This window comes from Tachysurus fulvidraco, chromosome 8 (genome assembly GCF_022655615.1).
Source record: "Tachysurus fulvidraco isolate hzauxx_2018 chromosome 8, HZAU_PFXX_2.0, whole genome shotgun sequence".
Lineage (NCBI taxonomy): Eukaryota > Metazoa > Chordata > Actinopteri > Siluriformes > Bagridae > Tachysurus > Tachysurus fulvidraco.
In genome coordinates, this window is record NC_062525.1 from 12,308,045 (window position 1) to 12,320,926 (window position 12,882).

A 12,882-nucleotide genomic window follows, 5' to 3' on the forward strand; every position below is an offset into this window, starting at 1 on the left:
TCAGCGCTGACTCAAGACGCGAACTGTTTAGAACGAATCAGTCCGATTTGGTGAACCGGTTCATCCAGTTCACTAAAAAGAACTGGTTCAAAAGAACGATTCGTTCACGAACTGGCCATCACTAGTTAGCGGGCTTTTTATTTGAGGGCGTGGGCGTGTGCTAGTGTGGGCTGCAAAATGTAAGGGCGTGATAACAATGGCAATGAGCAAAGAGAAGAAACAAACAGGAAAAAACGCCAGAAAATCGAAGCTGGCATACCACAACAGCACGTTGTCCATGCTTGTATATGCTTAAAGCACTCGGTGTGAATCCATGCATGGCCTCTAGGTCCAAGTTCCTGTCCATAATTTTTGCCTTTTAAATACCACAAAGCTTTCCAAGAAGACAGTAAAGGCTTATGTTATGCCTGAGCTGTAGATTTAGAATCTTTTAGTTCTGAAGTTCGGATAAGCGATAGAAAATGAGTGAGTGAGTGTGTGTGAGTGAGTGAGTGAGTGAGTGAGTGAGTGAGTGAGTGAGTGAGTGAGAGTGAGTTCTGTAGTTAAGTTGCATGACTTAAAGGCAGTATTTTTTGTTTTATTATTATTATTATTATTATTATTATTATTATTATTATTATTATTATTATTAATTTATTTATTTTAATGCTTGCCTTAGTTTTGATACTTTAAAAAAGTCATTTGAAAGTAATTTATTTTTTTTTGTTTTTGCATCTCAGAAAAGGGTTCATTTAAAACCCAGAATGTTTGTCACTTAAATGTACTTAATTCTTCTCAGTCAACTTTGTCATTGTTCACAGTACAAGTACAGGCAGAGAAACAATGGGAAACCAATTAGTTGTTCATTTTAAGAGACCCATCTTATTTTCTCTTGTATATAATATTGCTCTTTAATTAAGCAAAAATACATTTTATCTGATTACTCGATTAATCAATGACATTTTCAGTAGAATACACGATTACTAAAATATTCGATAGCTACAGCCCTAATCTCAGTCTACCTCAGTTTTATTTATGTTTACAAAAACACTGCACATATTTTAAAACACTTTATTCACCACAAGGTGAACAGCTAGTCAACGTCCTAGCACTAAACTTGCACTAAATTCTCTATTTATTACATTTTCTGTCATTTTGCACCTTAAATGTTGAGATAATTGTTAAGTAGACCTATGTTTACATTTTAATTATTTGAGTTTTCCATGGTTGTTGACATTTCTGTCTTAATAACTGAAGGGATTATGATCAGAGGAAGGTTAAGTTCAAAATAAAAATGTTTAAATGTAATATATTTTTGTCCTGGTCCTTATTTTAAAGGGGTCATGAAAAATAAATAGGGCTGGGCGATATGGCTTAAAACTGTATCACGATATCAGCATTTCATATCGGTCGATATCGATAATTATTGATATTTTTTATAACCCATTTAAAATAAGGACCAGGAGAAAAATATATTACATTTAAACATTTTTATTTTGTAAAACCAAAAAAAAAAACTAAAATTCTTTCCAATCGTACCCAATGCATCTGTAAGTCATTTACAAGAATTTAAATCTATTAGGAACAGAGGCAGGTGTGTGTGTGTGTGTGTGTGTGTGTGTGTGTGTGTGTGTGTGTGTGTGTGTGTGTGTGTGTGTGTGTGTGTGTGTGTGAGTGAGTGAGTGAGTAAGTGAGACAGTTCTGAGCTGTGTTCTGGTAAAACTCACGAGGTGAACAGCAGAGTGCCGTCCATCAGTGTGCAGTTGTAGTGATACTGGATGTAGTCATTAACTTGGCTGGTCTCATTACACACCCCCGGCCTGAACGTCACATCCACCTGCACCGAGTCTTTTGGGTTGTGGAAGTCGATCACGTGAATATCGAACACCAGCACGGCTGAGGCAGGGATGTCCTTACCTGAAAAAAGTTACAGGAATTGATCATAAGAAATAAAATAAGACAGATGATCTAGTCAAGCAGAAATGACTGACTGACAGATGTGTAGTTGTGATTAGGTGTGTGTTGCTAGTGTTCAAGTGTTAGCACTGTGTCCTTCTTCAACACAGTGAATGAGTGACAGTACCTGCTCCTTGCTGTCCGTATGCAAGGTGAGGTGGCATGATGATCCTCCTCCTCTCGCCCATACACACCCCCTGCAGCCCTTTATCCATCCCTGAGATCACGTAACCCAGCCCGATGTACGTGTTGTATGTACTGTTATGATTGTAACTAGAAAAATGTGAAAATTTACAACAAATAAAGCTACAACATGGGAAACAATTACATTAAGAAAATACATAAACCTGTAAAGAATTTCTTCAGAAGCAGCATAAATATACAGAACATCAGAAAAAATCCAATTTATTGACAAAAAATATCATCTTGGAATCAAATATATGATTTTTTATTTCATATCAATTGAGTAAATAAATAAAATGTTTACAATTAAAGTATTATATTAAATATAATTTGATTACAATATGTAATTATTAATTTTGAATAAATACTTAATTTTTGCTTCAAATTATTTTATGTTGTAGTAAAATCTGGAAATTTGCTTTGTAATAGTGTTTTTATTGTCACTGTTAAAAATTCCTGGATTTAATAAAATGTTAATGCTTGTAATTGAAAACATTTTGATTAAAAAAGTTCTGACAAAATTAATAGAATTTACTTCACATAAATGCAATCGTTTGGTGATTAAAATTAGTTTCAAACTTTTAGTTTCGAGTAAAAAAAACTTTGTTATTTCTGAGAAGAAAGAAGACTAAATTACAAAAAATGTAAAACGTTTAGAACAACAGATATTAGAATTTCTACAGGAAGCAAATGATGTGAATGAAATGAAGTGTAGCATGCAGACCTGCTGTCAAAGGCGTCTCCATTGAGGAAGGAGCCGTTGTAGTGATAGCGGATGTAATCTCCTACGATGGATTTGCGAATACAGGGCTCAGGGATTTCTTGGATCTCCACGTTGATGTCATCTTTTGGGTTGTGCAGGTCCACCAGCAGGATGTTATACACCACCGTGGCGTGAGGAGGGACATCTTTCCCTGAATAGCCGAGAAGATCATTATTAACCTGTTCCTCTATTCAGAATCAACACCCATTAACATCACACACAACAGTGTTCTTGTCCCTAATCCTGCAGTGGTTGTAGAGTTATGAAGTGTTAAATCCAGTGCCATGTGGTCTGTCGTTAGCAGTTAGGGGAAGTCGTTGCCTAAAGGTTAGACAGTCTGACTCCTAACCCTAAGGTTGTGGGTTCGAGTCTCAGGCCGGCCACGACTGAGGTGCCCTTGAGCAATGCACTGAACCCCCCCAACTGCTCCCCGGGCGCCGCAGCATAAATGGCTGCCCAATGCTCCGTGTGTGTGTTCACTGCTGTGTGTGTGTGCACTTTGGATGTTAAACGCAGAGAACAAATTCTGAGCATGGGTCGCCATACTTAGCCGTATGTCACGTTTCATTTTCACTTAATGCCTGACCTCAGTGTTACAGTTACCTCTCTCTAGTGTCTCTGAACAAAAAAACACGTTCAGTTCCATTTACTCCAGGGCAAATGCGACCTATAACCCAGGCAGCCTACCTAGTGCCCTACATGCCTGATAGAGCTCTTACGAAGATACAGCCTCACTTACTTACTTTTTCCATCCTGCATGTATTTAAAATTTCTACTGTTTCTAAGATTAAAAGTATTGGCACCCGTGATGAAGGTAAAGCATTGCATTGCACTGTCCATGAAAAAAAGCTGCTTGACACAGCGTTGTGTTTTGTTTTTTTAGATGAAAGTGTGTGTTTGTGTTTTTACCATATCCTTTATCTCCAAAGGCCAGGAACGGAGGGATGACAAAGTTTCTGATTTCCCCCACACACATTCCCAACAGCCCTTCATCCAGTCCTTTAATCAACCAGCCATCTCCAATTACATTATCCTGTGTCTGAGAGCGATCATAACTGAAACAAATGCACACAATTGTATAAAAATATTTCATTCTTTACATTTTATTGTATATGATGATGAGACCTTCCTGATGGTTTGTATGTGGCAGTTGTAATGAATAGGGTATCTGGTTTGGGACACGCCCACAGCAGAATCATAATTGTGCTTATGTGCTTTGTAATGATTGGTACACAATGATCTATAGCACCAGTAAACCCTGGTTTCTTCTCCGTCCCGATCATTACTTTTCTTCCACTCACCTGGAGTCAAAACGCGTGCCATCTAGCAGACTTCCGTTGAAGTGAAATCGAACGAAATCGGTCCTCTTGGCAGAGCGTGTACAGTTCTGTGATGTTTTTATTATCTGTGTCTTTACATGATCAGCCATGTTGAAGATGTCAAGTAGGACAAGGTCAAACACCAGAGTCGAGTCAGGGGGAATGGTGTCTCCTGAGAGAAAGAAAGAAATAGAGACAAACAGAAGTATAGAGAGAAACATAAAGTGTGAGGCAGAGTGAAAGAAAGAGAAAGGAAATTAAAAAAGGAGGGAATGTGTGTGTGTCAGTGTGTTACCTGCTCCCTGACTGCCGTAAGCCAGGTGTGGTGGGACAGTGATCTTCCTGCGCTCGTTCACACACATTCCCACAATGCCTTTTTCCACTCCGGCAATCTGACGTCCATCACCGACCTTTACAAAGAATGCTGTGGCTCTGTCATAACTATGGTATACGCACACAGGAACATGATCATGAATCAAAGAACTTCTTCAGGAACACAGAAACATTATTTAAATAAATTACACGTAAAAAAAAAAAACATGACATGTAACCCTGGAATTTTTCCATTAGCCCATGAGCTTCTTCAACAGAAATACTTCTCCGATGTTTGAGAAATGCTTCAGAAAATGAGTCGGAAAGAAAAACTTAAACAGAAATAAAAACAAATGTGTAGCCAATGAGCAGTAAGGGGCGGGTCTTGTCAATATGCGGCGGAGAGAGTGAGGATAAAAACAAAGAAAGAAAGCGCTTACGATAAGGCAAGAAGTAGGACCCGTGATCAGCTTTCCAGCACCGGAGAGAACTGAAGGAGCATATTCACAGATTGGAGTATCCCGAGTCAATAACTCCTGAGTAACGCTGTTACTACACAAATAACACCTCTTTTCTATCGTAGTAATGTAGAGGCAGCTACAACCGCGTTTTGCTAGTAACAGCGTTTAGCTCAGGAGTTATTGACTCAGGAAACTCCAATCTGTGAATATGCGGCCAAATGAGCACTGCAGCGAGCAAGGAAATTGTAAATAAAAGAGGAAAAGTCAGCGCGCCAGTACGGCAGTTTTTTGTATATTATAAGTCTGACCGTAGTCACACCAATGTCATCTGCAAATTATGCACTAGCACTAAACTTGCACTATTCTCAGGTTTCTCTATGTTTATATTTAACACTTTGCAATATTTTATTACACTTTAATAAGCATTTCTTACATTTTCTTTCATTTTGCACCTTAAATGTTAAGAGATAATTGTCAACTAGAAATAGAAATAATAATCAACTTACTGCACTGAAGGTCACAAAATGGCTTCCCTGTTTAACACCCAGACTAAAGTGTACTGTTTAATGCAAGTTTACACACATTTTATAAAGGTTGACTGACAATAACAAGAATTAAAGCCAGGAACAAACTGGATGCTGTAACATGGATGCTGCCATTTAGAAATAAGACTTATTTATTGGTCTGGATACAAACGTAATTATTTATAAATCATTAACTGGAACATTTGAACATCAAGAAGAACATATTAGTTCAGAAAAGCATTTGTATTGGACATTTCTCTTGAGTTTGTGTAAATGTCCAAAGTAGTGAGAACTTGGATTAACAGTTTTCAAACCATATAATTATCAAGGATAAGGATTATTAATTTATAAGGATAAGCATTATGTGGTCAGGTTTACACTATTTAGTAAACATTTTGTGAAACACTCGTTTCAGAGTTAGTGTTTGTGTGTACAGTGTCTTGCAAAAGTATTCATACCCACTGAACTTTTCCACATTTTGACATGGTACAACCACAAAGAAAAATGTATTTTATTGGGATTTTATGAAATAGACCAAAAGAAAGTGGCAGATAATTGTGAAGTGGAAGGAAAATGATAAATTTAGGGTGATGGGTGAAGGGTGATGTGCAGTGTTAGGTTTCCACCACACACAACGTTTTGGATTTTGGAAAAAAAAATCACATTTTGGTCTCCTCTGACCAGAGCACCTTCTTCCACATGCTTTCTGTGTCCCCCACATGGCTTGTCACAAACGGGATTTCTTATGGCTTTCTTTCAACAATGGCTTTCTGCTTGCCATTCTTCCATAAAAAACAGATTTGTGGAGTGCACGACTAATAGTTGTCCTGTGGACAGATTCTCCCACCTGAGCTGTGGATCTCTGCAGCTCCTCCAGAGTTACCATGGGCCTCTTGACTGCTTCTCTGATTAATGCTCTGCTTGCACGGCCTATCAGTTTAGGTGGACGGCCATGTTTTGGTAGGCTTGCAGTTGTGCTATACTCTTTCCATTTATGGATGATAGATTGTACAGTGCTCCGTGAGATGTTCAAGGCTTGGGATATTAATTTATAAACTTACCCTGCTTTAAACTTCTCCACAACTTTTTCCCTGACCTGTCTGGTGTGTTCTTTGGTCTTCATGATGCTGTTTGTTCACTAATGTTCTCTAGCACACTTCTGAGGGCTTCACACTACAGCTGTATTTATGCTGATATTAAATTACACACAGGTGAACTCCAATTACTAATTAGGTGACTTCTGAAGGCAGTTGGTTTCACTGGATTTTAGTTACGGTTATCAGAGTAAAGGGGGGTGAATACAAATGCGCGCCACACTTTTCAGGTATTTATTTGTAAAAAATAATAATAATAAATTAATAATAATAATTTGGACACCATTTATAATTTTCCTTCCACTTCACAATTATGTGCCATTTTGTGTTGGTCTATCACATAAAATCCTAATAATAAACATTTTTTTGTGATTGTAATGTGTCAAAATGTGAAAAAGTTCAGTGGGTATGAATACTTTTGCAAGGCACTGTATGTGTGTGTATGCTCCAGTGTCTGAGCTGCAGTGCTGGAAGATCTAGCACACATCACCCTTTAGAGATGCTCCATCACCTGTTTAGTCGTCATTTATAAGCTCGATTTGCCTTTTATGGATGTTTATGGGCGTGGCCGAATGAATTTTTAGTTTTTAGTTTGGTTTGGGCACGAAAATGCATTTTACACACAACTTCATTAAATAATTGATAAATGCGCAGGGAACAGGGAGAACTTTTGGATACTCCTTTGCCAGCAAATCTTTTTTTTTTAAGTTTTTTTGCATTGCGGGCCACAGCATCCTAAAGTCATGAAGACAGGAAATTAAACATTGACATGCAACACACTTCCTCAGATAACTGAATAAATATTTACGTACAGCTAACTCACACTGCATCACTGTGCGCGTGCAGGTGTGTATTTATGTGAAATCCCCTTGGTACCTGGAGTCAAACTGTCTGCCGTCAGTAAACGTGGCGTTGTAGTGATACCGCACCAGATCTCCTTTCTTCACCTCTCTTATGCAGCGATTTGGCCGTGAATACGAGTCCACGAGCACGTCTTCCACCGGTCCCGGGCTGCACGAGCCGCACGCCCACAGCGCGAGCACAGCACTCAGGATAAGCCTAGAGCGGGACATCATGGAGTAAACAACTAGGAAAAAACTGTGTCCTGAAATAAAACTGCGCTTCTGTCCCCTGGGTGTGTGTGTGTGTGTGTGTGAGCGCGAGACTGGGAAAGAGTAGCGAGAAAGCAGTGATTTCTTTTTACCGTGGTTGCCAGATTGTAACCCTTACCCCCTTTTTTAAAGGCAGCTCCATTTTCTTTATTCATAGTAACTTGGGGCCTTGACGCTGTTTGTTTGCATTTGTTTGCTTTATGGGTTTTAGAAAACAAGTCTCTCTTTTGTTTTTTATCATGTAATAAAGTCATATTAAAAATGTCGCATTCTTAAAAAAAGACGGAATTCTGAGACAGAGTCAAATGAAAATGGACAGATTTCTCCATCCGTCTCCTCATCAACATCTAAGACTCAGTGGACAAAAAAACATCAGATTTCTACAATTGGTTCACTCATGTCCTGTAACTTCTTTTATGACTGCTTACTATGTCTCCCCTTCATAAAATATTCAAATAATCTGAAGGCTTTCAGAAAAGTCTTAATGATTTATTTTTTGCTGTCTTTTGCCCAAAAACCTTGAGAATCCTTAGGTAAGAGTTAAACAATTAATTATGCGTCAATAAAATGATGCATGCTGAATTACTGCCATGCCATTGTTTTTATTCATGTCCATTTGTTTTACCTGGATATTTCTCCATGTGGTCCTACATGACCTTATAATGACGCTCTACTGCCTTCTAATGGTGTTTCCCTGGCTTCCTTCCTACCTAAAGTCAGTAATGCAGCAGCGCTTTAATATCTTAGTCTTTCCAGCTTTCTAACTGCTGAGAAACATCACACAGTTAAAAAAAAAACATAAAAATTTAGAATATATAATAATTTAAACGTGACCGAGTAATAAATTAGTTTAAAAAGTGCACCATTTACACACACACACACCCCACACACACACACACACACACACACACACACACACACACACACACACACACACACACACACACACACAAAGACTTTCTATTTATCTCTCGATCTATTTTGGAGAACACTCGTGCACGATGAGGCTGGATTTTAATTTGAAAGCTTATTCGGGGCGTGCAATCTGGCAACCCAAGAACTCCCTGCGCCCCCCTTTCTGTGTAAACGTGGAAGATATGTAGCTGTAAAACACACAACACACACACACACACACACACACACACACACACACACACACACACACACACACACACACAAATACATATACACTGCAACAGATGTGCGCGTGTAGGAAAATGTCGGATTCAGTGTTTCAACTTCTGTTCATTCAGCTGATGTTGAGGGTAAAAACTTCAGAACCCTAAAAAATTGATTTGTTTGAGCAGGATCAAATTCCAGATTTCATGGGTGTGTTTCTGTCTGAGAGAAAAACTAAAAGACGGATTACAAAAGTCTCCAGGATCAAAATTTAATAAATATAAATCACAGTGCAGCTGGCTCTGCAGCTGAACTATTTTTTTTATCAAAATATGAACGGGATTATGAATCCGTTCATTTATTCTGCACTGCTATATACACACTGTTACTGCATTCCACACTTCCGTACTCAGCAGTACGCAACATGAGTACTAGTGATAAAACAGCACTCTTTTAGCATCCTACTGAGTGCACAAGTGTTGACAGAGGAGGGGGGAGTTAACTTAGTACACCAATTCATCCTCTTCATCATTATCATCATCATCATCATCATCTTCATTATCATCATCATCATCATTATCATCATAAAAACAGTTTAAAAAACATTAAAAGTCTAAAAAAGGTATGGTGGTGAAACTTTAGATAAGTAAACAGATTTCAGTTAAAAGATCTAAATAAACTGGAGAGTGAATTTACATATATCGGGATAATTATGTATATTCTATTAAAAAATATATTACAGAGCAAATCTAATGCAGTGTTTAGACGATTAGTAAGGGTAACAGAAACAGTGTTTAGTCAGACATTTTATTTTCCACATTTATAACTCATACTAAAATTCCTTATGAACATCTCCCTCACATGCACACACACAATTTACAATTTGTAATTTACTTAATGTATAGGAATAATCACTACTCAGCAGTCAGCCGAAGTAATCAGAATCAGAAAGAGCTTTATTGTCAAGTAATTTGGAATTTACAAGGGAATTACAAGAAATTTGTTTTAGTGACATACGTTTCCAGTACACACACAACATGAAAATACAAAAGAAATACACATTTGAAAATTAAAATGAAAAATAAATAAATTGCATGTACAGTGACAGTGCTATAGATGGTAAATGGAATAGAATAGAATGAGTTGATTATGTACTAGGATGGAGATGGTTACAATTAAATGTAAGGTTATTGCACATTGTTAATTCGTATTGGTGGGAACATTTAACTGTTCATGAGGTGAATTGCCTAGGGGAAGAATCTATTCTTGTGTGTGGTTGTGCTGGTATTTGGGGCTCTGTATCACCAGCCAGATGCTAAAAGTTCAAAAAGGGGATGACTTGGATGTGAGGGTCCAGAGTGATTTTCTGAGCCCTTTTAGTCACTCTGGATATATGCAGTTCTTGAAGGGTGGGTAAGGGAACACCAATAATTCTTTAGGCAGTCCAAACCATTCTCTGTAGTCTTCTGATGGCTGATTATGTAGCTGAGCCAAACCAGACAGTTATTGATGTGCACAGAACAGACTCGATTGCCACTGAGTAGAACTGTTTCAGCAGCTTCAGTGGCAGGTTAAAGTTCCTCAACTGGCTAAGGAAGTACATCCTTTGTTGGGCCTTTTTAACAGTGGTGTCAATTTGAGTGTCCCACTTTAGGTCCTGGGAGATGGTGGAGCCCAGGAACTTGAATGCCTTTACTGCAGCCACAGTGCCGTCTATGATGGTGAGTGGGGAGAGTGCAGGGGGGTTTCTCCTAAAGTCCACTATCATCTCCACTGCCAAGTCAAGTCAAATCAAGAAGCTTTTATTGTCAATTCAACCATATATAGCTTTTGCAGTACACAGTGAAATGAGACAATGTTTCTCCGGGTCCATGGTACTACATAAAACAAAGACTGAGCTAAGGACTTAGTAAGTAGTTGTAGCCACATAAAGTACATCTGTGCAACCTGGTGCAAACAGTGCAGGGCAAAAGACAAAAAAGACAGTGCAGGACAAGACAGTGCAAACAAAAAAAATACAAGATATTACACAAAAGACAATACACAAAAAATGTGTGTGTGTGTGTGTGTGTGTGTGTGTGTGTGTGTGTGTGTGTGTGTGTGTGTGTGTGTGTGTGTGTGCTCGGTACAGTTCAGTTTAGTTAATGAGGTGTCTGATGACTTGTGTAAAGAAACTGTTACACAGTCTAGTCGTGAGGGCCCGAATGTTTTGGTACCTTTTTCCAGATGGAAGGAGGGTGAAGAGTGTGTGTGAGGGGGTCATCCACAATGCTGTTGGCCTTGCGAATGCAGCGTGCTGTGTGAAATGTCCGTGATAGAGGGAAGAGAGACTCCATTGATCTTATCAGCTGTCCTTACAATCCGCTGCAAGGTCTTGCGATTCTGGACGGAGCAATTCCCAAACCAGACAGTGATGCAGTTGCTCAGAATGCTCTCGATGGTCCCTCTGTAGAACGTAGTCATGATGGGGGAGGGAGATGTGCTTTTCTCAGGCTTTGTAAGAAGTAAGTGTAAGAGACACTGCTAGGCTTTCTTGGTGATGGAGCTGGTGTTGATTGACCAGGTGAAGTTCTCCAGTACATGAACACCAAGAAATTTGGTGCTCCTGACGATCTCTACAGATGATCCATCGATGTTCAGCAGAGAGCAGTCTCTCTGTGCTCTCCTGATGTCAACAACCATCTCTTTAGTTTTATCAATATTCAGAGACAGGGTGCTTTACACCAGAAAGTTACCTCCTCTCTGTATGCTGACTCGTCGTTCTTGCTGATATGGGTTGATCTGTGCATTTCTGCACAGTCGTGAGTCAGCAAGGTGAACAGCAGTGGGCTGAGCACGCAGCCCCAAGGGGCTCCAGTACTCAGTGTGGTGGTGCTGGAGATGCTGTTCCCAATCCGGACTGACTGAGGTCTCCCAGTCAGGAAGTCCAAGATCCAGTTGAAGAGGGAGGTGTTCAGGCCCAGCAGGCTTAGCTTATCAATCAGGTGCTGAGGGATGATTGTGTTGAATGCTGAACTAAAGTCTATGAACAGCACTCGTACGTGTCTTTATTGTCCAGGTGGGTGAGGGCCAAGTGAAGGGCCGTAGCAATGGCATCGTCTGTGAAGTGGTTTGGATGATACGCAAACTGTAGGGGGTCCAGTGAGGGTGGTAACTGGGTCTTGATGTGCCTTAGGATGTACTTCATTACAATGGGTGTGGGTGTGAAGGACGATAGTCATTGAGGCAGGACACTGTAGACATCTTTGGGATGGGGACGATAGTGGTTGTCTTGAGGCACATAGGAACGACAACAGGGAAATGTTGAAGATGTCATTGAAGACATACGCTGTTCTACACATTCCATGAGCACCCTGCCAGGTATGTTGTCTGATCAAGCAGCCTTCCGTGGGTTAATTCTGCATAGAGTTCTCCTCACAACGGCCGTGGATAGACAGAGTACCATATAGTTTGGGGAGGGATGGTCTTCCTTGTCACTATGTTGTTCTGCACCTCAAACCAAGCATATAAGTCATTCAGTGCATCTGGGAGGGAGGCATCACTATCACAGGCTTTAACGTCCTGTCTGAAGGCAGACTCGTCTCCGTCTTTGATGAGGCCAAAATTGTACTGTCATCCGCAATCTTCAGGATCTTGAAGAGCAGTAGGGAGAGAACACAACCTTGAGGAGCACCAGTGTTGGTGGATTGTTGGTAACATTTGATATTTCTGATATTCTGTTAATGTTCTAAATATATAAAATTGAAGTGAATTTATACATTTTTGTGAAACTGACCACACTATATCACACCAATTAAAAGTCATGTTATTTCTATCTATACTGTAACTGCATTTCGTTGGCCTTGTACTTGTACATGTGTAATGACAATAAAGTTGAATCTAATCTAATGTAATTTAATCTAATCTAATCAAGCAGTTCCAAACATCAGTGTTAACTGACGAATGTTTCAAATTTTTAATGTGGCTTAGTTAAACTTCCAATAAACTGAATTCACCTGTATTTGTGAATTATGATATTACAAAACACAATAAATAAAAGACAAAGATTGAAGACGTGCAC

The 12,882-nt window shown here is 39.2% G+C and overlaps 1 protein-coding gene across 1 annotated transcript in view; it reads right to left on the bottom strand.

Annotated features, from left to right (window-relative positions):
• The window catches only part of fkbp10b (FKBP prolyl isomerase 10b), a 26,060-nt gene extending 18,280 nt beyond the window's left edge, over positions 1-7,780 (bottom strand). Inside the window, exons 1-7 of the mRNA XM_027177651.2 lie at positions 7,468-7,780; positions 4,496-4,641; positions 4,183-4,372; positions 3,791-3,936; positions 2,843-3,032; positions 2,063-2,208; positions 1,707-1,896 (exon numbers count right to left, since the gene is read on the bottom strand). Of these exons, the coding sequence (XP_027033452.1) occupies positions 1,707-1,896; positions 2,063-2,208; positions 2,843-3,032; positions 3,791-3,936; positions 4,183-4,372; positions 4,496-4,641; positions 7,468-7,667 (1,208 nt within the window). The 5' untranslated portion in view covers positions 7,668-7,780. The remainder of the gene's footprint in view (positions 1-1,706; positions 1,897-2,062; positions 2,209-2,842; positions 3,033-3,790; positions 3,937-4,182; positions 4,373-4,495; positions 4,642-7,467) is intronic.
• Between the last annotated feature and the right edge of the window lie 5,102 nt (positions 7,781-12,882).